The following is a 27,922-nucleotide window of genomic DNA, read 5'->3' as shown; positions in this document are numbered from 1 at the left end:
GGTCTCGACCCGAAACGTCACCTATTCCTTTTCTGCAGAGATACTGTCTGACCCGCTGAGTTACTCCAGCTTTTTGCGTCTACCTTAGATTTCAATTGGTGTATGTTTCACTATCATAAATTCATTTCCAGGATAAGGGGCTGATTTCAACTTCTCATTCAATAGAACCAAAAAGAATATATCGTGATGTGACTGAATTTGATGTCAAAATATTTCTACCAGTCAGAATTAAAGCATGTATATGATACTGGTTGTCTTGGGTCTAAATTTAGGAAACCTAGTTTCTTACTGAAATGCTTCTAAAGAATTAGACATCCAGAGATTTCAGGTTGCATGGTCAATTTAATTTCACATAGAGGATAACCATGTGAGTAAAAGGGAAGAAACAACCCAAATCTTTTTTCATCCCCCAATAAACATGAAGGTATTATAATAAATATGATTGCTTTAATATTAATCTATAACATTCATCTTTGGGTTTTAATAGTTTAAAATAGTCATCTTACAACTGGAGCTAAAACACAATGTATATGGAATAGGCAAGCCTTGCATTTGGATGATAGACTGAACGTAGGTAAATATAAAATGACAGATCCATTGTTTTAAAATTCATAATTATAAACATTCCCACAGTACAAAAACATGGATGATGGGAGCAAATCATACCAATTGATCGACATGATACACAATTTATATCAAATTTTGAATTAAAAGTTTCACTTTCCTGCATAAGAAAATTCCACAGTGTGCTGTTCATTGGATTTAATGTTCTACATTAGAAATACTTTGCACAGGTGTACCTGTGTCAAGTCCAAGTAAAGTTCCAAGATATGACGGCTCTCTGGCATCTAACATTTGATCATCACGAACTGGATGCACAATATTGGCAGGTTGTGGCGTAAGGGTATACTTCTCCAGAAATGCAAGGTCTGTGGCTCGTTGAAAATCAGTCTGCTGAGATGGTTGTTGGGGGTGAAGGAGGCTGTGAGGTTGTGAACCCAAAGTTGCAGTATGTGTTGGAGCATCAGACTGTACAGTAGCAGCACCTATCTGTACTGGTACAAGTGTCACATCTCCATGAAGGTTCTGAATCGCTGTTTTGTTCTCTGTTGAATAGTCCTTATTTTGATGCAAATATGATTTAGCTTCCGTTTGGTACATTTTTCCATCCTGTGCATATAACAACTCCTGCGATACCATTTTCACTTCACAAGCAGCCACAATTGGCTGTTCTATTGACTTAGTGCCATGAACATGATCCATATGATACTTCAGTTTGTCTTTCCGTTTGAAAGTTGCATTGCAATGATGACAGTTGAATGGGCGGGCATCTGAATGGATGACCATGTGTTTTGTTAAAGTCTTCTTAATTCGAAATGCTTGGTTACAAACTTGACATTTATAGGGCTTTTCACCTGTGGCAAAGAAAACACCTTGGCTATGTTTTATTTTGAGCCTTGAAGCAGATTACGATACATTCCTCACTAATTTTTTCTGAATTATGATTTTCAAAACAAGATCTTAGCATTAGGGGGTACCTGGATTAATGCTACGTAATCAACTCCAAACAATTCAATCCAATTGTGTTGAAGTAGAAGAATTCAAGACAAATTATGCGTAATCTTACAAAGATCATTATCGAACCGATGAAAGCAAAGTTCAACATTTTTTAGAACCAAAAACAAGTATCCCGAAACAAATAGGCAATTTTCTCCATCTATATTGTAAGATTTGGGGCTTAAGATCTAAGGGAATTTTGGATACAAAGGTGAAATATCAATACTTGATATACCAGTTAAAGCTGTACTTTGCAGGTTTCTACTATGTATAATCTTTTGACTCCTTGACTTTTGAAAGGCTGACAAATGAAATCCCTGTACACATTTTCATCAACCACAATACCTCACAGGATAGATTCAGTATACCGAGCTGGTTTTGTAAAATTGTGATATTACTCAAAGGGGCTTCCAGGTTTGCAGCTATTCTCAGAATTAGAGTTTTGGAATCGGTTAAAAGAACTGAAGAGGTTCTCAAAAAGGCATGCAAGCACTCGATTCCTGCACCAGTGTTCTGATGCTCCGCTGAGAGTTAAGAATTAATGCAGAGATTGCACCAGGCACTAGCTAGCCTGCCTGGAAAATGGTCCAGGGGCAGAGGAAGCTCATGTAAATTTGACTTGGTCCGGAAAATGGTTCACACTTTGGGCAACACATTATGGAATATCTGCCTTGTGATTAGCCAACATTGAATTTTTGAAAACCAGAAAATTCAGGGAGGCAGTTCAGATATGAAATGTGTTATAGGAGTTTACGTTCAATTTGGAAATTACTCCACCGTTGATGTAGGTACATAATTTGATCATTACTGACCTATTTGAAGACACAATCAACACATTTAGAAAATGGCAGCCATCACTATGGTGAGAAGAACAAATTGCTGTCACAATCTACACCTTATTGTTTTACTCAATTCAAACATATTTTACCTGGCAAGTGATCATATTCCCCAGGAAACCCATTACTTATCATCAATAAATCAAGTTACATCAAGCTTCTACCATCAGTCTACGGTGTCTATACTAAACAAACTATTATGTGTCTCAGTAAATCCAGAGTTAATGTTCCAATGGACGATCCTTGGTTGTACATATTAAGACACTTCACATAAATTATAATACTTATCAACCAATTACAAATACGTTAAATGTGGCCCAACAAACTAAAAGACAAAGGATCTGTGGGAAAGAACTGCAGATGCTGGTTTAAATCAAAGGTAGACACAAAATGCTGGAGTAACTCAGCAGGACAGGCAGCATCTCGAGAGAAGGAATGGGTGACGTTTCGGGTCGAGACCCTTCTTCAGACTGACAAAGATATCGGTAGAAAATAGAAGCAAGGAAACAAGGGTGGCACCAATTGCAACCGTAAGTTCATTATTCTTGGGTCAATCTTGGAAACGAATTACTATTTTGAAATTTTCATGATCTACACATTTTTTTAAAGAGAGTCAGAGTGATACGGTGTGGAAACAAGTCCTTTGGCCCAACTTGCCCACACTGATCAACATGTCCCAGCTACACCAGTCCCACCTGCCTGCGTTTGGTCCATATCCCTCCAAAGCTGTCCTAGCCATGTACCTGTCTAAATGCTTTTTAAACATTGGGATAGTCCCTGCCTCAACTACCACCTCAGCAGTTTGTTCCATGAACCCACCACCACCACTGTGTGGAAAAAACTACCCCTCAGATTCCTATTAAATCTTTTCCCCTTCATCTTAAACCTATGCCCTCTAGTCCTCAATTCACCTACTCTGGGCAAGAGACACTGTGCATCGAACCCGGGTCTCTGGCGCTGCAAACAACGTAAGGCAGCAACTCTGCAGCTGCACCACCGTGCTGCCCGTTATAAATAAATCCTTTATGGGATATGGAGATAAATTCATGGTCACTGTTACTAGATTTTTAATTCCAAATTACATTGAGTAAATTTAATTGCAAATTTACTCAATGTAGATTCCTCAGATGCTGCAACAGGATTCGAACTTGCATCGCTGGATCAATAATACAAACATAAGATTATAATACATAGGAGCAGAATTAGGCCATTCGACCCGTCGAGCCTGCATCGCCATTCGATCATGGCTGATCAAAATCTCCCCTCTCAACCCCATTCTCCTGTCTTCTCTGCATAACCTTTGATACCCCCGTGTTGGATAAAAATCCAATAATTTAAACACCTTGACAACCATTGAAACTTTGCATGCAAAACATGATTACTTATGAATCTCAAATGCAGACTAGAGAAATTAAAGGGGAGTTTAATGAAATTAATAAGACGGAGGAAGAGAGCAAAGTGAAATAGATCACAGCTGCGAAAGCTGTCACAAGCGTATTATCCGGATACCTGAATGCGTCCTAAAATGCATATCCAAGCTTGACTTTCCTTTAAATTCTTTTTTGCATACTTCACATTGATGAAGAGCGGCTTTGTACCTGTAATCGGTATGGAAAAATGTTAGAATCAAAGAACTGCAGATGCTGGTTTATACAAAAGATAAACAGACAGAGTGCTGGAGTAACTCAACGGGTCAGCCAACATCACTGGAGTAAAAGGATGACGTTTCAGGTTGGGACGCTTAGATCGCCACCCATCCATTTTCTCCAGTGATGCTGCCTGACCTGCTGAGTTACCCTGAAGCTGCATGACTGTCTTTGGAAAAATGTTAGATGTTTTTGTTGTCATTGTTCATCCACCAAAGCTCAGTTAACATTCTACCCACATAGCTCCTAATTTTAATATTTACCTACGACAGTGGAGACTATTGAAGGCAATTGAAGTAACTGTATCAATACTGCAGTGATCTTGGACACTGCCTCCTCCCTCCACTGTCAGAAGACAGTGAATATTGCCACAGCTACACTCAAGAAATGCATATACGACAGCAACACAGCACTTTGACTTCCAATTCTTCGGTGTTTGACCCATAAAGTGCTGCTTTTGTTATTAGCCCCATCCAATGAATGCTCAGTCACGTGTAGATCAATGACATACTCTATTGCTGCCAAATTCTTCATTTACTCAGTTAATTAAATATCTTGTCCAATGTCTAGTTTATAATGTGTCATCCCTTCATCCAACTAAGGGTATTCACTTTCTTTGACTGTTACTCAATATCATACTGCCGATTCCATTTCCTGTCAATGGCTGGCTTAGTTTGGTCAGCAGAGTGGTGCAGCGGGTAGAGCTGCTCCCTCCATCGACTCCTTTAAGTCCAGGCTCAAAACCTATTTCTACTCCCTAGCGTTTGAGGCCCTCTGAGGGGGCGCTGTGAACTGTTTATGTATGTGCTGTTATGTTTGTGTGCCATTGTATGTTCGTTTCTTAGTACCTGAACTGATGTACAGCACTTTGGTCAACGTGGGTTGTTTTTAAATGTGCTATACAAATAAAATTGACTTGACTTGACCCAGAGATCTGGGTTTAATTCAACCCAAATGTTGTGTGCGTGGGATTTCCACGTTCTCCCTGTGACTGCGTGGGTTTCCTCCAGGTGCTCCAGCTTCCTCCCACGTACCAAAGACGTGCGGTTCTGTAGGTTAATTGGCCTCTGTAAATTACCCCTACTGTGGAGGGAGTGGGCCAACATAGGACTGGTGTGAACGGGTGGTCGATGGCCAGCGTGGACACGGTGGGCTGAAGGATCTGTTTCCATGCTGCATTTTTCAATCAATCTAGTTAGTCTCACAGCCAGTAATTGCCGCCAGCACATGGCTACAATGTGCAAACTCTACTGCAGTGACTTGTTCAGGCTGGTACAACCAAAACAGTTTCCTTCACCCACTCTGCTCCCTGGTTTACCCCTGAACTCCGCGTGATGAAAACTCATGCCCGCCAACTTGAAAGACTCCGCAACAAAACAGGTCTCACAATTCACTCCCAAGCCTACAAAGACCACCTGCAGCACTACAACGATGCCCTCTCCCGCCCCCACTCCACCTACTACTCTCAAATAATTCACTCTGGCTCCGGAAACCCAAAAACACTCTTCTCTACAATAAACAAACTCCTCAGCCCTCTGGACACCATCTCCCAATCATTCACAGTTGACAAATGCACCACTTTCCTTTCATTCTTCCAAAGCAAAATAGACAACATCTACAGCACCTTAACCACCAACGCACCTGCTCCCCCTCAAACCACCTGCCCCCCCTTATCTTGTCAGCCCCTGCCTCAGTTCTCCCCAATCTCCACCACCGACCTCTCTGACCTCTTCACAGGAATAAAAACTGCCACCTGCTCTCTGGACCCCATCCCCTCCAGCTTTGTCAAGGCCTGCCTTCCTGCTCTCTCTCCACTTATCACTGCAACAATAAACTCCTCCCTGTCCACTGGCATTGTCCCGCCATCCCTCAAAATCGCTGCTGTCACCCCCATTCTGAAAAAACCTTGTCTAAACCCTGACACCCCAAACAACTTCAGACCAATCTCCAACCTACCCTTTCTGTCCAAAGTTTTGGAACGTGCTGTAGCTTCCCAACTCAAATACCACCTCTCTACCAATAACCTCTATGAAACTTTCCAATCCGGATTCCGCTCAAACCACTGTACTGAAACTGCGCTCCTCAAAATCACAAACGACATTCTCCTCTCCTCCGACGCTGGCAACCTCAACATCCTCATCCTACTTGACCTCAGCGCCGCCTTTGACACCATAAATCACTCCATTCTCCTCACCCGACTTGAAACCTCCCTTAACATCACCGGCACAGCCCTATCCTGGTTCAAATCTTACCTCTCTGACAGACACCAGTTCATCTCCATTAACAACTGTAAATCCCCCACCGCTCCCCTCCCACAAGGTGTCCCCCAAGGCTCAGTCCTTGGCCCCCTCCTCTTCATCCTCTACCTGTTCCCCCTTGGTCAATTAATCCGCCGTCATGGTCTCAACTTCCACTGCTTCGCCGATGATATCCAGCTCCTCATCTCCACCAAGTCAATCTCCCCCACCACACACCCTACACTGACAAACTGCATCACTGAAATAAAATCTTGGCTTCAATCAAATTTCCTCAAACTCAATTGCAACAAATCTGAAATCATCATCATTGGTCCAAAAACGCTCACCAAATCCACCCAAAACTTCATTCTCAACATTGATGGTCTCCCAGTATCCACCTCCCCTCACATCCGGAATCTTGGAATCATCTTTGATCAAACCCTCTCCTTCGACAAACACATCAAACACATCACAAAGACAGCCTTCTTCCACCTCAAAAACATTGCCCGTCTCCGTCCATCCCTCTCCTCCACAGCTGCAGAAACCCTCATCCACGCCTTCATCACCACCCGTCTGGACTACTGCAACAGCCTCCTCTATGGCGCACCCTCAAAAATCATCAGTAAACTTCAATACATTCAAAACTCCGCTGCCCGTCTACTCACCCGCACCCCGATCCGTGACCATATCACCCCCGTCCTTTACAAACTCCACTGGCTCCCCATCCCCCAGAGAATCCAGTACAAAATCCTCCTCATAACCTACAAAGCACTCCATAACCTGGCCCCATCCTACCTGACCGACCTCCTCCACAGGCACACTCCCACCTGCACCCTCCGCTCTGCTGCTGCCAATCTCCTATCCCCCCACATCCGGACCAAACTCAGATCCTGGGGGGACAGGGCTTTCTCCATCGCTGCTCCCACCCTATGGAACTCACTACCCCAAACCGTTAGAGACTCCTCCACACTCACCACATTCAAAACATCGCTGAAGTCTCATCTGTTCAGTACTGCCTTCAACCACTGAAGGTCACCTCACCTTCTGTCTCCTTTCTCTGTTCGTTTACATATTTACTTATTTATCTATTTATTCATTTCCCTATGTTCTCTAAATCTCTGTAAAGCATCTTTGAGTATATGAAAAGCGCTATATAAATAAAATGCATTATTATTATTATTATTACAGTCTAATTCGGTTGAAGGGCTTTGTCCAGGCAACAGAAAAATCTATCTGTCAAACCCTATCTCAGCCCTTGCCATCAATAAATTTGTCCCCATTAATATCCTGGAGTCGACCAGTGACTAGAAACTGAACTGAAGTAGCCACACACACAAAGTGGCTATAAGAGCAGGTCAGAGGCCATGAGGCAAGAATCTCACCTCCTCGCTCCCCAAATTCTGTCCACTTTCCACAAGGCTCGTCAGGAATGCGATGGAATACTCTTCACTTTCCTAGGGGTCCGTCTGGGCAAATTGGGCCATCGGGCCTGTTTCAATGCTTTATGACCCTATGAGTGCAGTTTCAGCAACACTCAATGAGCTCGACTACATAGTGCATAGTGGTAGGTACATGGAACGAGCTACCAGAGGAGGTAGATGAGGCAGGTATAATTACGACATTTACAAACCACTTGGACAGGTGGAAAGATTTAGATGGACTAGAAATGGTGGGGCTCCTTGATCAGCATGGACGAGTTAAGCTGAAGTGTTTCTTTCCATGCTGCATGTCTCTTATAGAAGGAATTTCTTGAAGAAAATTACTTAATATTTAATCTAATTTAAAATATCACAAATTTCTTTCCCCGTGAACTTCAAATGTGATTACTTAAACTGAGCAATTTCAACTCAAGCAGATATTTGACTTACTTCTGCCAGACCTTTTCTCCCAAATGAACACTTCTGTAGTGAACACTCAGATGGTCCCTACGGCCAAAACATTTTCCACATTCTTCACATTGATGAGCTTTTTCTCCTTTTGAGAAAAAGTTATAAAAAGATTATTATATAAAATTAGATTCCAGCTTTTACAGCTGCACTTCTTCTAAAAAAATGACCAAATGCTTAAACGCAAAACAATTACAATATATTTTAAATTTTGTGAAATTAGTCCAGTAACAAAAATATTCATAAAGTTAATGCAGCTTGAGAATCTAATGTCTCCAAGTGAAATCATGCAGTGCAGGAATTAGACATTTTAAAATTTAACATTGTCAAGGTGAGAAAAATGTAACATTAGTGATTTAGCATTCTAATAATTTACAGGAAAAAAAACTGGAAACATTCAGAAATCAAGCTAACAACTACAAAGGTGCAGGGGGAGCCACAAAGGGATAAATTTCCCCAGCCACTTTACCTGAATGGGTTTTTCTATGTTTGGCGAGATGGTCATGGCGAATAAAGGTTTTCCCACATTCTTCACATTCATAGCGCTTGTCATCATGATGTACTCGGAGATGTAATCTAGTAACAAAACATCAGATTACAAAGATGTTCAAATAGCATCTCTCCCTGTTGAAACACAAAATCAACAGCACTGCGGCACAGCGGTAGAGTTGCTCCCTTACGGCGCCAGAGACTCGGGGTTCATTCCTGACTGTGGGTGCTGTCCGTACGGAGTTTGTGCATTCTCCCTGTGACTATGTAGGTTTTCTCAGGGTGCTCCCATTTCCTCCCACGATCCAAAGACATACAGGTTTGTAGGTTAATTTGATTCAGTAAAATTGTAAACACTGTCCACAGTGTGTAGGATAGTGTTAGTGTATGACGGGGGTGGGGGAAGACGGGATGAAAATTAAATTGCTGGTTGGTGCGGACTCGGTGGGCTGAAGGGCCTGTTTCCGCGCTGTTTCTCTAAAATAAAGTTTGAACAGGATGTCTCAAGCATATAAAGTGAAAAATTTAACTTGCTATTTAACTAATTAAAGGTCACAATAACTTAAATGAATCCGTTTGAGGCAATAAGTAACACAGTCTTTGTGCTCTTACCTGTACGAACTACCATGACGGAAACTCTGCCCACAAATGCTGCAAAGATGTGGCTTTTCCCCACTGTGGATCCGAAGATGCTCTTTTAATGTGGTTCTGTTTTTAAAAAATAAAATAAAATGAGCGTTATTTCTGGGATTTGTCAAATAAGAGAATGTTTTCAAATTGCCAAAAGCAGAGTAGGTCATCAAAATTCAACTTTGTCTCATGCAAGATGACAAAAAAAAAACGTTGTGCTCAAGTCGATTCATAAATTATTTAGTTACAAAATATTTAGGAAAAGTTTCAATAGCAGATACTAAAATTCACAAGTGATTTGCTGCATCTTGTTTTTACCTTTCCCTGACAGACTTCCCACAAATAAAACAAGTCCACTTTCTTTTCCCTCCATGAGTGCATTCGATGTGTCGTTTGAGATTCCCTGTGTCGTTAAACTGCCGACCGCAAATATCACAAGGGAAAGGCCCTGAAAGTGATAAACTTTACGTTACCGTCAAAGTTCAATGCGCCAAAAAGTTAAAACTAGTTTCCAATCATCAAATTGATAACTAAAAATTGGTCCCCAGATCGAAGACTAGCATGCAATGCCTCGTCCTGAACACAATATTTTTATAGTGCAACACAAATTTCATAAATAAATTTTACAAGATGTTTATAACGGTGTTTGAGTTAAAGAACAATTAACATTTATTTTAAATACTGATTCACCGTCAATGTTTAAATACATAGAAACATAGAAAATAGGTGGAGGCCATTCGGCCCTTCGAGCCAGCACCGCCATTCATTGTGATCATGGCTGATCATCCACAATCAGTAACCCGTGCCTGCTTTCTCCCCATATCCCTTGATTCCGCTGGCCCCTAGAGCTCTATCTAACTCACTTTTAAATTCATCCAGTGAATTGGCCTCCACTGCCTTCTGTGGCAGAGAATTCCACAAATTCATAACTCTCTGGGTGAAAAAGTTCCTTCTCACCTCAGTTTTAAATGGCCTCCCCTTTATTCTAAGACTGTGACCCCTGGGTCTGGACTCCCCCAACATTGGGAACGTTTTTCCTGCATCTAGCTTGTCCAGTCCTTTTATAATTTTATACGTCTCTATAAGATCCCCTCTCATCCTTCTAAACTCCAGTGAATACAAGCCTAGTCTTTTCAATCTTTCCTCATACGACAGTCCCGCCATCAATCTCGTGAACCTACGCTGCACTGCCTCAATTACAAGGATGTCCTTCCTCAAATTAGGAGACCAAAACTGAGCATAGCTTAGTTTATTATTGCCAGATGTACCGAAGTACAGTGAAAAGCTTTTATGTTACCAGTTAAAGAAGAGCGTATACACGCGTACAATGAAGCAGTCCACAATGCACAGATAAAGGACAATGAGTGCAACATTCAGTACAAAGACGTAACATTGTTGCTTGAGGTTGAAGTGAACTTCTATTGGTTTACCAAGGCTCAGCAAACTTGCTTACTATAAAGAACCTAATTTTAATAATGCCACCAAATACTTCAAAATATCTCTACGTGATTTTTTAAACAATGCTTATTCACAATATTTTGCCTGCCATCTTGGGTTTAACTGAATCTCTCAGCATTTACTACTTGTTCTGCAATATGGTTTAAACTATCAGCTGAAATTATGTTTTTTTGATTCCCAATTTTCTGGCAGATTGGGCTGATTCTAACTGATTCGTTCCAGGGCAATAACAGTTGACGTTACCTCAGCAATGACTGCAAAATTCAGGTCATTGAAAGAAACAGGAAAGGAGAGAAATTTAATTTAAAAAGGAAAGAACAGTTCAGATGAAGAGACATATTTCATTACTAACTTCCAGAAGGCATGTGAAAAATGGCACTTAAGGTCAATGCAGCAGCATAAAACTATAACTGAATATCATTAACCAAGACTGTAAAGTACCTAAAATTAAGATTAGACTATTTTGCTTTAAAATTACTATTGAATGTAATGAATGATCCTGCAAGATGAAGCAGCTAAAAGGTGTTCTTTTTGGTGTGTTAAACATGTGAATCAGATCGTTCTATTCTTACGCATGTCTGATTTAAAAAAAATGTTAACCTTAAGTACAAGGTGCTTTCGATTTTAATAGAGAATTATGTGCCGCAGATAGTATTTCTTTTAAATAAGCGTTTGAATGCTGTCTTCTGTTTTACTGATTGAAAAGCTTACACATTTAGCTCAAGGGAGCTACCCTGTTGAATTTTTAGCATTCATTAAAAATGTAGATTTAATCATTCACTTCACTTGTCCCCGACGTCTCGTAGCAGTTCATCACTAATACGTTAAAAGGGCAGCTACTTCTTGTTATACGGCCAAGTGCAACTGCATTTACTTCCAGCAAGATTAATCAAACTAAAGCACAAACAGCACAACTAAAATACTTTTTCCTGCCTTTGCAATGACTTAAAAACAGGCAAGTAAGATTTTGGCCGAGTATCTCTCTGAAAAAAAAGAGCTCCAACAATGTACCACTCCCTCAATATTGCACTCGGGTAATGCTCAGACCAGGTGCCCACATTCACTGCAGGATTTGAATCCACAATTACCCAAATCACGTGTTGACAATTCCACTAAACTGACAGTAATATTCATAAAATGTACCTGGCAAAATAAACTATATTTGTGTCCGCTTAATTTTACTCTATACTCCACTTTCCAAAACCCATACAACTTTCATATATTGTGGAAAATAATAAAGCTTTTATGAAGCTTTCTTTTGCCTATGTTGTATTTCTTGGTTCACATTTCTAGTTAATAATAAATGTGTTGTTCACTCTAACCACTGCGCAGATTTAATGTGATATTCCAAATGACTATATAGTGCAGCATATTTGATCCTCTGTCCCTCTCTTTCCCCTCCCCTTCCCAGTTCTCCCACTGGTCTTCCTGTCTCCTACTCCATCCTATCTTTGTTCCGCCCCCTCCCCTGACATCGGTCTGAAGAAGGGTCTCAACCCAAAACGTCACCCATTCCTTCTCTCCTGAGATGCTGCCTGACCCGCTGAGTTACTCCAGCATTTTGTGCCTACCTGATCAAGTAAACACATCATCGCACATGGATATCAGTTGACTACAAGTCCAAGAACATGCAGAGGGCATTTCGATGAATTAAGTTGAGCTTAAGTACTTTATTTTACAACATTAAATAAATAGTGAAATCAGACCAATAATGCCACACAACCAAACTGAAATTGTAGCAGTATATAACAAGAACTGCTTTCAGACTGAACCAAAAAGCCAAGATGATAATTGATGATCAGTAATGCAATCAAAACAAGCTCTGAATGGAATAACATACATTGTTAAAATGTAAAAATCCAAATCATATGGACTTCTGCATACCCAGATGAAATTTTTCCTGATGTTTAAGCCTTGAAAATCTTGATTTGAAATGCTCCTCACAATAACTACATTTAAATGGTTTATCCTGTGTGTGAAGAATCATATGCTCCTCAAGATGAGGTCTCCGTGTGAATGTTTTGTTACATACCTACGGCCAAAAGAAAAGCAAACAAAAATCATGAGAGTTCCAAAACTTCAAATACTGCAATCTAACGGCAGGGCAAGAGCAGATTAAAGACAGCTGCCACTTACACATTTTACTTTGATAAGTGAGTTTGTGGGAGAGGTCTGGGTGGAGAAATGGAAAAGAACTTACATCACATCGCCATGCTTCACTCTTCTTTTTTCTGGCAGCAAAAAACTCCTGGACATTATCTGGGTGGAACCTGTAAATATTCCCAAATCAAGACGTAACGTTACTAATCACAATTAAAGATGCTTGAATAAAGCAAACAATTTTTCCCTCTTCACAGAGAACGCATTCTGGCAAATCTGAAATAATTCAATACAATTTTAAAAAGTCTAATCTGTGCACCATCAGCGTGTAGTCACTGATAAATTTTAGTTCCCCTCAGTGGTGTGATTAATAATATCAAAAATGTTCAGACCTTCTCTTCACCAACCATAAAACAGATTATACTTCAATTGCAATATCACTTCATTCCTCACTAAGGCAATTTTAAGGCAGCAGGACACACACATTTTCTGTTATTCGTTACTGCTATAAAATTAAAGCTCCATTTTTTACTTTATGTGGATCACCTTTGGAGAACATGCATGGATAGGTGACGTTTAGAGTCGGGACCCTTCTTAAGACTGATTGTAGTGGTGGGGGGGCGGGGGGGAGAAATAAGCTGGAAGATATATGGGGCAGGACAAAGTCCGGCGAGTGATAGGTGGATACAGGTGAGGTGATTTTTTGATTGGCAGCTGGTTGGACAAACACCAGAGATGAAAAGTCAAAAAGTGCAAGATAAGGATAAAAAGGGCATGAATTCTGAAACTAGTGTAAGGAAAAGAGGTGGAAGGGGATGGGAGAACAGGAAAATGAGAAATGGGTGCGCATCGAGATAGGGGACAGGGAAGAGAGGGGGAAAAAGTGGGAGGGGGGGAGAGGGGTGGAGAAAAGGAATGGTGTTTGTAGGTTAGTTATTGAAAATTAGAGAATTCAATGTTCTGCTGTTGCAAGTAAAAATGTCATTATTCTGTTTCAAAACATATGATAATTAAACACTCTTGACTCTTTCCTGAACTTCCACATTAGGGCAGCTGTGCACTAAAGTATCCAACACGATGGAGATTCACTTAAAATAAGCCCCCTTAGCCAATCAGCTACATACTGGCATAAGGGGGATGCAGACATTTCTTCGCAAAAAACAAAAAAAGCACGACACATGCAGTAATTCGCTGCAAACCTCTTCACAGAGAACGCATTCTAGCAAATCTGAAATAATTCAATACAATTTTTAAAAGTCTAATCTGTGCACCATCAGCCACTGATAAATTTTAGTTCCCCTCAGTGGTGTGATTAATAATATCAAAAACATTCAGACCTTCCCTTCACCAACTATAAAATAGATTATACTTCAATTGCAATAACACTTCATTCCTCACCAAGGCAATTTTAAGGCAGCAGGACACACACATTTTCTGTTATTCGTTACTGCTATAAAATTAAAGCTCCATTTTTTACTTTGTGACAATTTTGTTCACCAAATGCTTACAAAATTAGCAAGGAAAAAGAATGCAGGCAGCATTTCTTTTGAAAAAGTCTTTTTATTTATTTCCAAACCTATCAGCAAAATATAACTATTTATTTTTTGGCAAAGCTAAAGAAACTTGATGGGCCCAATCTTGCAGGCTAACACCCCCAGCTGCAAAGAAAAACTGCTGGTGTTTATCCACCACGATCGGGTGTTCTGCAAATACGTCATCAATAGCAATAGTCCCAGAACTCAGAACCTTTCTGTTTGACCACCGTTACGACTCCACATGGAATCAAATTATAAAACCCAGTCGATAAAATTCTCCAACATTTACACCAGGGAAGTTGCCTCCTGCGAAAATTTAGTGTTGTGGGTATGAAGCAATGGGAAAGGGAATTTCCGAATTAAAAAAATTTGTTCATTTAATTCTTTTTAAATGTTACGATTTTTTTTTTTTTTTTTAAGATTGGTCTATCTATACCGACTTTTGCTGCTTAATTTTCTTTTTTAAATATCAGTTTTAAATATCTCTGCATTTCACAAATTGATAGATGACATTGAGAGTTATTACAGCAACACAGTTGACGTTTATGTTCTGCCACCTGTGAAAGCTCTCGTAGGTTTTTGGGCTGGAACTTTTTGATGACATTTACTAAAATGATAGAGTAAGGGAACAGAACCTTTGACCCAATTTATCCTTGCTGACCAAGTACCCACTTAAGCTAGCTTTATTTACTCACATTTCATCCATATCTCTCTAAACCTTCCGACTCATGGTACACAGGGACAACATACAAACTCCACACAAGATCAGGATCAAACCAAGAGTCTCTGGACCTGTGAGGCAGCAGATCTACCAGCAGCAAGCACCACAGTGCCACCTACATAGGTAGTGCAAGTATAGGACAGATATGATCAAAACAGAACAATCACCTTTGTCAATTTAAATACAATTCCTCTACCAACAGTATGCTGAAAACAAAGACATACTAACATTATAATATGATACAGGCAACAGTTTTACATACCGCTTCACATGCTTTGCTAATGTTTTTTTGCTTGCATGCAGCTTGTTGCAAAATGGACATTTTTGCTCCTTTCTCTGAAAAGCAGCTTGAGTATTGTGCTTCTTCCTGTGAGCAGTTAAGTTGGATTTGGTGGAGTAACGCTGATTACAAATGTCACATTCAAAAGGTTTTTCCCCTGTGTGTACACGCTTGTGGCACTCATATTTTCCTGAAAAAATCCAAGATGCGATTAGAAAAAGTTAAGGCACAAAATAAAGTTACAGAGAGTTTACAGGCAGCTTTACTGTTAAAATGAAAAGACAGAGTGCTGGAGTATCTCAGCGGGTCAGGCAGCACCTTTAATGACTTGGATGAAGGGATTAAAAGTAAAATTTGCAGATGACACAAAGTGGGGGGGGGGGGGGGGGGGCAGTGTGAACTGTGAGGAAAATGCTATGAGGTTGCAGGGTGACTTGGCCAGTGGGCGGATGCATGGCAGATGCAGTTTAATGTGGATAAGTGTGAGGTTATCCACTTTGGTGGTAAGAATAGGAAGGCAGATTATTATCTGAATGGTGTCAAGTTAGGAAAAGGGGACGTACAACAAGATCTGGGTGTCCTAGTGCATCAGTCACTGAAAGGAAGCATGCAGGTACAGCAGGCAGTGAAGAAAGCCAATGGAATTTTAGCCTTCATAACAAGAGGAGTTGAGTATAGGAGCAAAGAGGTCCTTCTACAGTTGTACAGGGCCTTAGTGAGACCGCACCTGGAGTACTGTGTGTAGTTTTGGTCTCCATATTTGAGGAAGGATATTCTTGCTATTGAGGGCGTGCAGCGTAGGTTTACTAGGTTAATTCCCGGAATGGCGGGACTGTCGTATGTTGAAAGACTGAAGCGACTAGGCTTATATACACTAGAATTTAGAAGGATGAGAGGGGATCTTATTGAAACATATACGATTATTAAGGGGTTGGACACATTAGAGGCAGGAAACATGTTCCCAATGTTGGGGGAGTCCAGAACCAGGGGCCACAGTTTAACAATAAGGGGTAGGCCATTTAGAACAGAGATGAGGAAAAACCTTTTCAGTCAGAGAGTTGTAAATCTGTGGAATGCAGAAATTTCTTCGCAAAAAACAAAAAAAGCACAACACATGCAGTAATTCGCTGCAAACCAGAAACAGTATTTAAAACACCGTGCTGGAGGAACTCAGAGTCAGGCAGCATCTGTGGAGGGAATGGGCAGCTGACGTTTCAGGTCCGGATCCTTCTTCAGACTAGGCTTGCCTAACCTCACAAATTTGAGGTTTGGCGAGGTCGATGGCAAAGCCGTAGATGTTGTCTACATGCACTTCAGCAAGGCATTTGATAAAGTTCCACATGGTAGACTGCTCAGGAAGGTTAGATCGCATGGGATCCAGGGGGAGCAAGCTGACTGGATGGACAATTAGCTTCATGGAAAGAAGCAGAGAGCAGTGGTGGAAAGTTGTTTAATCGGACTGGAGGCCTGTGATAGCGGTGTGCTTCAGGGGTCTGTTCTGGGCCCATTGCTATTTGTGCTGTATATCAACGATATGGATGAGAATGTGGAAGGCATGATTAGTAAGTTCGCAGATGAGACTAAAGTGGGTGGTATAGTAGATAGCAAAAATGGTTATCAAAAATCCCAGCAGGAACTTGATCAATTGTGCAAGTGGGCTAAGGAATGATTAATGGGGTCTAATGTAGATAAGTGCAATGAGTTGAATTTTGTGAGGTCAAGCCAGGACAAGACAATCACAGTGAATGGCAGGGCCCTGGGGAGTGTTGTACAGCAGAGGGATGTAGGAGAACAGGTACATAGTTCCTTGAAAGTGGTGTCACATGCAGATAGAGTGGTCAAGACGACTTTCGGTGCATTGGCCTTCATCAAACAGGGTACTGAGTATAGAAATTGGGATGTTATTCTTCAGTTTAGTTTAGAAATGCACCGAGTCGACCAACAATCCCTGCACACTATCTCAATGCTACACAAACTAGGGACAATTTTACCAAGCCAATTAGCCCATAAGCCTGTACGTCTTTGGAGTGTGGGAGGAAACCTGAAGTCCCGGCAAAAACCCACGCAGGTCACGGGGAAAACATACAAATTCGGAACAGATGTTGCACAAGATGTTGGTGAGACGGCATTTCGAGTATTATGTTCAATTTTGGTCACCCTACTACAGGAAGGACGTTGTTAAGCTGCAGAGAGTATAACAAAGATTTACAAGCATGTTGTCAGTACTTGAGGTGCTGAACTATATTGAGAGGTTGGACATGCTATGACTTTATTCCATGGAATGAAGGATGATGAGGGGTGATCTTAGAGGTAGAAGATCATGATGAAAATAGATGCGGTAAATGCATAGAGGCATTTACCCGAAGATGGGGAATCAAGAACCACAAGAGATAGTTTTAAGGCGAGAGGGAAGAATTCAATCGGAATCCAAGGGCAATTTTATCACGCAGTGTGGTGGATATTTGGAACGAACTGCCAGAGGAGCCAGGGTCTATAACACCATTTAAAAGACATTTGAACAGGTGCACGGATAGGAACGATTTAGGGGGATGTCGGCAAAACGCAGGCAGGTGGAACTATTGTTGATGGAGTATCTTGGTTGACATGAGCAAGTTGGGCCGTAGGGTTCTATGACTCGAACTAGGGACTGGAACATGCATCGAAAATACATCTGTATTTTAGTAACGATTAGACACACTTCGATCCCTTTTGACGAAATGGAATTAAGTTCAAAATTACATGTCAGATGTTAGATTCTATTACTGTACACATATTTACATATGATAATTAAACCTGAGATTGCTGTGGGGTTTCGCCAAATTTAAATTTTAGATACTAATTTTGTTTCCATATAAGTCAGATTCTCCTGAATGGGAACCAAAATCAACTATGACACACAGTACTGCGGTAACTCAGTGGGTCAGGCAGCATCTCTGAAGAACATGGGCAGGTGATGTTTTGGGCCGAGACCCTTCAACAAAAATTAACTAAAAGCAAATTATCTTACCAACCTATTCGGTCAAAACTTTTATCACATTTTGGGCACTGGAGTATTTTCTTGCTTCCAGTCTGTAAAATGACCGGAGGTAATTCTTTGGGAACATTTTGCTCAATTTCATCAGCATCTAGGGAATCATCTTCAGCAGTTTCTTCATCATTTTCAACATCCCTTTGAATTTCTTCCTCTCTTTCCATTTCTGCAAGCTTTGCTTCAACTTCTTCCATTTCATCTTCACTTTCTGTCCCTTCGTGGTCATCATTGTCATTCTCAATGTCACTACTACTTTTACTTGAATATTCATCTTCAGAGACATCCGTGTTGTCAACGCTCTTGCTCTCAAACTTTGCCGGGCATTTGCGTGTCCGCATTGACCACCTGCTTCGTGCAACTTCCGTTTTTGCTGCATCAGAACTGTCTTCTTGTCTGTGGGAGCTGGCATTGTGGGCTTTAGTTATGTGATTCTCTAAGGATTTTTTATAACAGAAACTTTTATTGCAGAAGGTGCAAACATTGTTATGCTGGACTTTGGCAGTGGGTTCGTGAGCATCCTTTTCTTCCAAGCACTGATTGTTTTCAGCGAGCGATTCTGTTTGGGTTGACCTGGACACATTCTCATTACTGGTCAACAATTTAACTGCATCTATTATGTCCAGAAACTGTGCTGCTTCCAAAATTGAAGGGATTTCGCTATCCTGAATGAAGAATTCAGAGGTGTACAAAAATTCTAACAAATGATGGAAAACATAGTAACTCACATGGTCCAATTGGATACTATCCACGTTTGGATTTTTACTTAAACAAGCATGGAAATAACTGCTACCCACTGCGACAACCACCTTGTGGGCACAAAAATGCTTTCCTTCCACCATGATAACTAAATCACAGAAAGGTGACTGCTTGAGTCGATCATCATTCATGTATTTCAACAGATTCTTGTTATGCAGCAGTGATCGCAGATGTACAATTGGTGACGATTGTCCTAAAGGAACATCAAGATTGTCTGCAACGCTTGAAATGTTTTGAATCAACCTGGGACCATAGTATAGATTTTCAAATTTTGTTGCCTGCAAATCCAAGAAAACGTCTTTGCACGGCGCACCAGTTAAATTTGAACCAGTTTGATAAGAACTGTCAATATTCTGAGACATGGTGTGTATTAAAATCGCTGAGGACGAATATTGACTCTGTTCAGTCTGCTGCTATACAGTGGACTGTCATTGTGGAATAGGTAGACATTCTCAACATTAGATTTCCTTGTAATATTCATCAGATGTCCCCAAACTACTCCATCTTCTCAGAATGGCTGCAACATTCATCAGCCCTGCAAGATTATTAAAATATGTTACACAAGGTTACAACATGACTTTGCTTCATACCAAATACTGATCAATTTTTTTAAAATTCTGCCCAGTCAGCACTTAATGTCAAGTTTCCACAGTACTGTTCAAAACAATAATTATTTTAGTTTAGTTTAGTTTAGAGATACAATGCGGAAACAGGCCCTTCGTCTCACCGGGTCCGCGATGACCAACGATCCCTGCACACCAACACTATCTTACACACACTAGGGATAATTTACATTTACACCAAACCAATTAACCTGCAAACCTGTACGTCTTTGGAGTGTGGGAGGAAATCGAAGATCTCGGTGAAAACCCATGTGGTCACAAGCAGAACGTACAAATACTGTACAGATAGCACCCTTTGTCAGGATCGACCCCACTTCTCTGGTGCTGTAAGGTAGTAGCTCTACCGCTACGCCATCATGCCGCTCTAATAGATTTGTTGTCCAGAAATGGCATTTGTTTGAGGACTGTCTTGTGCATGATTTACGCAGAAAAGCCATTGTGTGCACATGGGATTATGCTAGTTATCATTTCTGGGTGGATTAGCAGCTATCAGAAACTTGGCCTGGGCACTTAAAGGCACAAATCACCTGAGCACACCCAAATACTGACTTCAGGTGCTGCTTATGTGGAGTTTGCATGTTCTCCCTGTGATCCCCATGGGTTTTCAACTCTGTCCCAAAGGCTGGGAGTTTAGCCAATTCCTGTAAATTTACCCTTCACATAGGCAAGAAAATGGCCCCGTGAGAGAGACGGGGTAAGACATTTAGGACCGAGATGAGGAAAAACTTTTTCACCTAGAGAATTGTGAATCTGTGGAATTCTGTGCCACAGAAGGCAGTGGAGGCCAATTCACTGGATGTATTCAAGAGAGAGTTGGATATAGCTCTTAGGGATAACAGAATCAAGGGATATGAGGAGAAAGCAGGAATAGGGTACTGATACTGGATGATCAGCCTCATATTGAATGGCACTGCTGGGTCGAATGGCCTACCCCTGCACCTATTTTCTGTTTTTATGAATAAACTAGACCAAGTGGACCCGTTGGGCCCAAAACTTCTCCTGCATTGGTGCAGCACCCTCTCCTCCCCCCTCCCCTCCCCCCCTCCCCTCCCCTCCCTCTCTCCTCCCCCTCCCTCCTCCCCTACCCTCCCCCTCCCCTCCGCCTCCCCACTTCCCCACTCCATCCCCTCAGCCCCCCTTATCCTCCCTCCTCCCCTTTCCTCCCTCCCTCCCTAGGAGATAGATTTAAACTTTAAAATGTGAATAACTTAAAAAATTTAACACCAATTTAAATGAAACTTCTCCCATTAGCACCAAAGGGACGACGGTGAGTAAGGTGGGCCTAAAATTATCACGCTATCGTGTACCGTTTTGGCTGTAGTTCAGGAACAAACAAACAAACGAGAGTTTTAGTATATAGATTTCTGTGTTACGGGGGGAATTAAATGGAGGGAAGATGAGCCTTGCTGCTGGGAGATAGAGTGGACTTGGCAACAGATAGTCTCTTGCAGTATCGTAATAAGTAAATAACTACCCAGTGTTCAACATGCTCTAAGTAACTTTATCCAGTTCACATCAGATATTTCCATATCTGCTCATGGAAACTGGCTGCGAATGCAGTGTCCTATGACCTGAATTTTAACACATAGTAAAACAACAAACTAATAATTGCAGCACCTTAAAAAGAAAAAGGCATGACTCTATGACCACAAAAAAAGTTATCTCCAATTTCAAGGCAAGTAAAGAATGCATGTCCACCATAATAGGGTGAATCAAAGAAGAGGAGTTTTCAATGCCTCACCCACTGCCCCCAGTACCAAACTATTCCTGTGTTTTGACAAAATGCATCCATGTCTACAATCAAAAGTAAATAGATTTAAACAAATAGGACAAACGTAACTGTGTAAGAAGGAACTGCAGAAGCTGGTTTAAACCGAAGATGAACACAAAATGCTGGAGTAACTCAGCGGGAAAGGCAGCATCTCTGGAGAGAAGGAATGGGTGACCTTTCGGGTCGAGACCCTTCTTTAGACTCACATTTAGGGTCAAGACCCTTCAGAAGGGTCTGAAGGTCTCGACCCAAAGCGTCACCCATTCCTTCTCCCCACAGATGCTGCCTGTCCCGCTGAGTTACTCCAGCTTTTTGTGTCATATCTTTGGACAAACTTAACTGTATGGTTTTGCCCAAAGTGTGACAAGATCCTCGATGTATATCATATTTTCATATAAGACAAAGAAATACTAGAATTAGCAATAAACACAACCCATACCCATCCAGTACTTCCAATTGTGTTGGTTACAGATAATAATCACAACCAAATTATTTTCAAACAATTTACGTTTGATATCAAAGTATTTCATGCTTCGTACTACTTGTAGTCAGAACCCCAAATTACTAACCACAAATACATCCGGAAGATGTTAAATTGATTAATTTAATGTTAGCACTGCCCAGGTATTAACTAAATATGTCGTTGCATTTCAAAGAATGGTCTGGCTTTTTTACAATGATTCGGTCATTTATCCTGGACTAAAATAGTCATGTATGTAAAGGTCCAGTTACAATATTGAATTAAGAAAAGCTTCAGCTTTTTTATGACTGCTTAAAAATTCCATGCATGGTTAAAGACAGTCATACAGCGTGGAAACAGGCCCTTCGGCCCAACTTGCCCACAACGGCCAACATGTCGCAGGTAATAGTTCTACCTGCCCGCATTTGGTCCATATCCCTCCAAACCTGTGACCATGTACATTACTTTCATTGGGTTTTTGTTTATGTACTGATGCGAGGAATTGTTTCCAGGAGATCCGTTTGTGCTGAAACATCACCCATTCTTTTTCTCCAGAGGTGATGCCTGACCCACTGAGTTACTCCAGCACTTTCTGTCTATTATGGGAAACAAGAATCTCATAATTAGGTCTGACTTAGATAAACATTTTGACTAATATAATGTTCCAATTCCTCACATTATTAAAACACAAAATTGGATGTCAAGTCAAGTCAATTTTATTTGTATAGCACATTTAAAAACAACCCACATTGACCAAAGTGCTGTACATCTGTTTAGGTACTAAGGAAAAAAATGAAACATACAGTAGCACACGAACATATCAGCACATACAAAACAGTTCACAGCGCCTCCTCAATGGGCCTCAAACGCTAGGGAGTAGAAATAGGTTTTGAGCCTGGACTTAAAGGAGTCGATGGAGGGGGCAGTTCTGATGGGGAGAGGGATGCTGTTCTACAGTCTAGGAGCTGCAACCGCAAAAGCGCGGTCACCCCTGAGCTTAAGCCTAGACCGCGGGATAGTGAGTAGCCCCAAGTCGACCGACCTGAGGGACCTGGAGTTAGAGAGGTGGGTTAGAAGATTTTTGATGTAGGGGGGGGAAATGTCCATTTAGGGTTATATATATGTGAATGTGATCTCTAAATACCAATACCAATAGTATTTCTGCCTTATCTAAATGCTGCTTCTTTATATAAAGAAGTGTGCATGGCACATTATTCAACTATACCAAGTGCTACAAGAATCACGACTAATTCTGTTTTCACTCAACATCCATTACATACATTTTAAATCATGACAACAATAAACACGTTCAACTCTTCCCCACACAAATTCAGTTCGTCTTAAGAGTAATTTCAGTAACATGCCATTATATTGGGAACAAGAGATTCAACAAAAGATCAAAACCAGAAAGAATACGGTCTAATTGATAGAGTAATATTCCAACTAACTGTCTGACCGATATTCAAGCAAGCTCATCATTCTGGTCTCAACTCAGCTCGGAAATTCATCTCTCAAATTAATACTTGCAATAAATATTTGGCATCTCAAATAATAGATTCAAAGCTGGAATGCAGATCACATGATGAAATAAGTCCATCTAACACCAATTGAGGATTAGATTTTTTTTTTAAACAATTAACAAAACATTAGACATTATTTAAATCTCTATTTCCTCAGCAAAATGCATTGTCAGGGGAAAGAATTTCTGATGCCGACACCGCATATACAAACACAACACAACAGGATGTCCTTATCTCAATACCAACAAAGCATTAGCTGGTGCATTTAAGTAATTTCCAGTGCCCTCCATAATGTTTGGGACAAAGACCCATCATTTATTTATTTGCCTCTGTACTCCACAATTTGAGATTTGTAATACAAAAAATCACGTGGTTAAAGTGCACATTGTCAGATTTTAATAAAGGCCATTTTTATACATTTTGGTTTCACCGTGTAGAAACTACAGCAGTGTTTATACATCGTCCCCCCATTTCAGGGCACCATAATGTTTGGGACACAGCAATGTCATGTAAATGAAAGTAGTCATTTTCAGTATTTTGTTGCATATCCTTTGCATGCAATGACTGCTTGAAGTCTGCGATTCATGGACATCACCAGTTGCTGGGTGTCTTCTCTGGTGATGCTCTGCCAGGCCTGTATTGCAGCCATGTTTAGCTTATGCTTGTTTTGGGGGCTAGTCCCTTTCAGTTTTCTCTTCAGCATATAGAAGGCATGCTCAATTGGGTTCAGATCGGGTGATTGACTTGGCCACTCAAGAATTGACCATTTTTTAGCTTTGAAAAACTCCTTTGTTGCTTTAGCAGTATGTTTGGGATCATTGACTTGCTGTCGAATGAACCGCTGGCCAATGAGTTTTGAGGCATTTGTTTGAACTTGAGTAGATAGGATGTGTCTATACACTTCAGAACTCATTATGCTACTACCATCAGCAGTTGTATCATTAATGAAGATAAGCGAGCCAGTACCTTCAGCAGCCATACATGCCCAAGCCATAACACCCCCACCACCGTGTTTCACAGATGAGGTGGTATGCTTTGGATCTTGGGCAGTTCCTTCTCTCCTCCACACTTTGCTCTTGCCATCACTCTGATATAAGTTAATCTTCGTCTCATCTGTCAAAAGATCTTTTTTCCAGAACTGTGGTTGCTCTTTTAAGTACTTCCTGACAAACTGTAACCTGGCCATCCTATTTTTGCAGCTAACCAGTGGTTTGCATCTTGCAGTGTGGCCTCTGTATTTCTATTCATGAAGTCTTCTGCGGACAGCGGTCATTGACAAATCCACATCTGACTCATGAAGAGTGTTGCTGATCTGTCAGACAGGTGTTTGGGGATTTTTCTTTATTATAGAGAGAATTCTTCTGTCATCAGCTGTGGAGATCTTCCTTGGCCTGCCAGTCCCTTTGCGATTAGTAAGCTCACCAGTGCTCTCTTTCTTCTTAATGATGTTCCAAACAGTTGATTTTGGTAAGCCTAAGGTTTGGCTGATGTCTCTAACAGTTTTATTCTTGTTTCTCAGTCTCATAATGGCTTTTTGACTTTCATTGGCACAACTTGTTCATTGGTCCTCATGTTGATAAACAGCAATAAAGGTTTCCGAAGGTGATGGAAAGACTGGAGGAAACTCTCTTATACCTGCATTAAGGAGGCATTTAAACACATCTGAGCAATTACAAACACCTGTGAACCCATGTGTCCCGAACATTATGGTGCCCTGAAATTGGGGGACTATGTATAAACACAGCTGTAATTTCTACATGGTGAAACCAAATTGTATAAAAATAGCCTTTAATAAAATCTGACAATGTGCACTTTAACCACATGTTATTTTTTCTATTACAAATCTCAAATTGTGGAGTACAGAGGCAAATAAATAAACGATGGGTCTTTGTCCCAAACATTACGGAGGGCACTGTAAAAATCAGAATTTAGAACAGTGCAGGACAGGAACAGAACCTTCTGCAAATGTATATGTGCCGAAGATGATACCAAGATAAACTAATCTCCTGATCCACATCCCTTCACCCCCTGCATTTACTTAATAACTTTGAAATTAAAATAACACTCCTTTTAAGCAGCGTAGGACATATTACCACATTAGAATAAGAAATCAGCAGCTTGAGATTCCCTAAGCATTCACCACTGTCACACTCATCGGATTTATGCTTTTTCTCCAGTTCTTTAATTCTGAAAAAAATTCTGAATTAAATTAAAAGATACAGCACAGAAAAGGGGCCTATGGCCCACCAATTCCACACCGTTGATCGATCAACCAGCCTCATTAGCTCTATGTATTCGCACTTTCGCATTCACTCCTTGCGGCTATTTACAGAGGGCCAATGAACCCACAGGACTTTACGATATTCGAGGAAACCAGAACACCTGGAGGAAACCCCTGCGGCCACAGAGAGAACGTGCAAACCCCACGCAGAAAGCACCAGAGGTCAGGATTGAAGCCGGGTGTGTCGTGCTGTGAGGCAGCAGCTTCATCAGCTGCGCCGCTGTCAGTGATGATCAGTCGTTTCTGAAATGCCCACAAAGTCGGAGCCTGGCGATTTGATCATTACAGCTGTGTAGAAAAATAACTGCAGATGCTGGTACAAATCAAAGGTGTACACAAAATGCTGGAGTAACTCAGCCGGGACAGGCAGCATCTCAGGAGAGAAGGAATGGGTGACATTTCGGGTCGAGACCCCTTGGTCCCGAAACGTCACCCATTCCTTCTCTTCTGAGATGCTGCCTGTCCCGCTGAGTTACTCCAGCATTGTGTGTATACCTTGATCATTACAGCTTCATGTTACCTCATTTACCAAGGCTCCAAGCTCTAGAATTCCACTTTGAAATTTGTGTCTATATTTTTATCATTAAGCCACTTACCTCTCTGGCCAAGATTTGTACATCCGCTCTAATGTTCTCTTATATGACTCAGCTTGTTAACATTCCAGTGGAGTACGAAGGGATGTTTCGCAACATTAAATTGACGATGTAAATGGATTAATGTTGTGGTTTAGCACGGATACTTCCCCAGCTGTAGAAGCTGGATTCTGAGTCCCACTTTCATTTCCGTCATCAGAGATCAAGATCTTCATTCTGTGTGCTTGGGGTGGATTCAAAACAAGGCAAGAGAAGTTAAAAGCAGCGTCCCAACTCAGAAGGACAGTGGGTCCACAGTTCAATACTGCCACTCTCATCAACTATCTGAATCAGCCTTCTACTGGCAAAATAATACTTTTTCAATCCCCCACATCTGACTTAGCAACTCTATTTCTGGCAGTTATATGAAGAATCATTGAACTGTACTCAACAACCAGGGTGAAGAGGACCCGGGAGTGCTGGAAGAACTCAACGGGCCAGGCAGCATCTATGGATAATGAATGGATAATGTTTCAGGTCGGGAACTTTCCAGAGTGGTGGAAATCACCCAGATGAACCCAACTTAGATCTATTGTGCTAGACAGCTTGCAAGTAGACCCTCCAGCCAAACCTGTCCATTTGGCATTACATTTTGTCCCTAGCCCTCTAAACACTTCCAATCCACATATCCTTCTCTCATGCAGCACGCCCTCTCACCCTCTCCTCCGGCACCCACTCCCTCCCTCCCTCCCTCTGGTACCCTCCATCCCCTGGCATTCCACTCTCTCCATCCCCCTCCCCAGGTGCTCCACCCACCCCCCCCTTCGCCCTCTTCCCCCTCTCTCTCCCACTCTCTCTACCTCCCCTTCTTTCTCCCTCCCACTCCCTCTACCTCCCCGTCTTTCTCCCTCCCACTCCCTCTTCTTCTCCCTCCCCTCTCCCACTCCTTCCTCCATCACTCCCTCTCTCCCTCCCTCTCCCTTTCCATTTCTCTCTCCCTATCTCTCCATCTCCCTCCCTCTCCATCTCTCCCTCTCCCTCCCTCTTTCCATCTCCCTCTATCTACCTCCCTCTCTCTTCTCCCCCCCTCTCCCTCACTGTCTGTCTGTGTGTCTGTCTCTCTCCCCCTCCTCTCTCTCCCCCTCCTCTCTCTCCCCTCTCTCTCTCCCCCTCCTCTCTCTCCCCCTCCTCTCTCTCCCCTCTCTCTCTCCCCTCTCTCTCTCCCCCTTTCCCTCACTCTCCCCTCCCCATCTCCCTATACTCTCTCCCCATCTATCTCTCTCTCTCCCCTCTCCCCATCTATCTCTCTCTCTCTCTCTCTCTCTCCCCGTCTCTGTCTCTCTCTCTCTCCCCGTCTCTCTCTCTCTCCCCCTCTCCCCCTCGCCATCTTTCCATATCTCTATCTCCATCTCTCTCACCTTTTGTTGGTCGCCGACAGCAGCCATCACCGGGCGCTGCGCTGCGCATGCGCGGGGCTGCCGCGCGGCACGCCGGGACGGGGGAACAACCTGTGACGAGAGATACTAGAGGAGC

The 27,922-nt window shown here is 41.7% G+C and overlaps 1 protein-coding gene across 4 annotated transcripts; it reads right to left on the bottom strand.

Annotated features, from left to right (window-relative positions):
• Positions 1-93: 93 nt before the first annotated feature.
• zbtb41 (zinc finger and BTB domain containing 41) lies at positions 94-27,875 on the bottom strand. Of its 4 annotated transcripts, none has more exons than XM_078407732.1 (13): positions 27,808-27,875; positions 26,414-26,633; positions 21,763-22,612; positions 18,387-19,697; positions 15,358-15,565; positions 12,940-13,009; positions 12,624-12,771; positions 9,600-9,729; positions 9,264-9,359; positions 8,632-8,738; positions 8,145-8,250; positions 3,903-3,991; positions 94-1,415 (listed from the first exon to the last, which is right to left on the bottom strand). In XM_078407732.1, the coding sequence occupies exons 4-13, from the start codon at positions 19,522-19,524 to the stop codon at positions 763-765; spliced, it is 2,745 nt and encodes a 914-aa protein (XP_078263858.1). In that variant the 5' UTR covers positions 19,525-19,697; positions 21,763-22,612; positions 26,414-26,633; positions 27,808-27,875; the 3' UTR covers positions 94-762. The 4 variants fall into 4 exon arrangements, with proteins under 4 accessions (XP_078263858.1, XP_078263859.1, XP_078263860.1 ...); XM_078407733.1 differs by having other exon boundaries at positions 22,432-22,612; XM_078407734.1 differs by having other exon boundaries at positions 26,414-26,626; positions 27,808-27,853.
• Positions 27,876-27,922: the final 47 nt, after the last annotated feature.

This window comes from Rhinoraja longicauda, chromosome 11, assembly GCF_053455715.1.
Source record: "Rhinoraja longicauda isolate Sanriku21f chromosome 11, sRhiLon1.1, whole genome shotgun sequence".
Lineage (NCBI taxonomy): Eukaryota > Metazoa > Chordata > Chondrichthyes > Rajiformes > Arhynchobatidae > Rhinoraja > Rhinoraja longicauda.
Note: the sequence above shows the minus strand (reverse complement) of the source record. Positions and strands in the feature narration are given on the sequence as shown.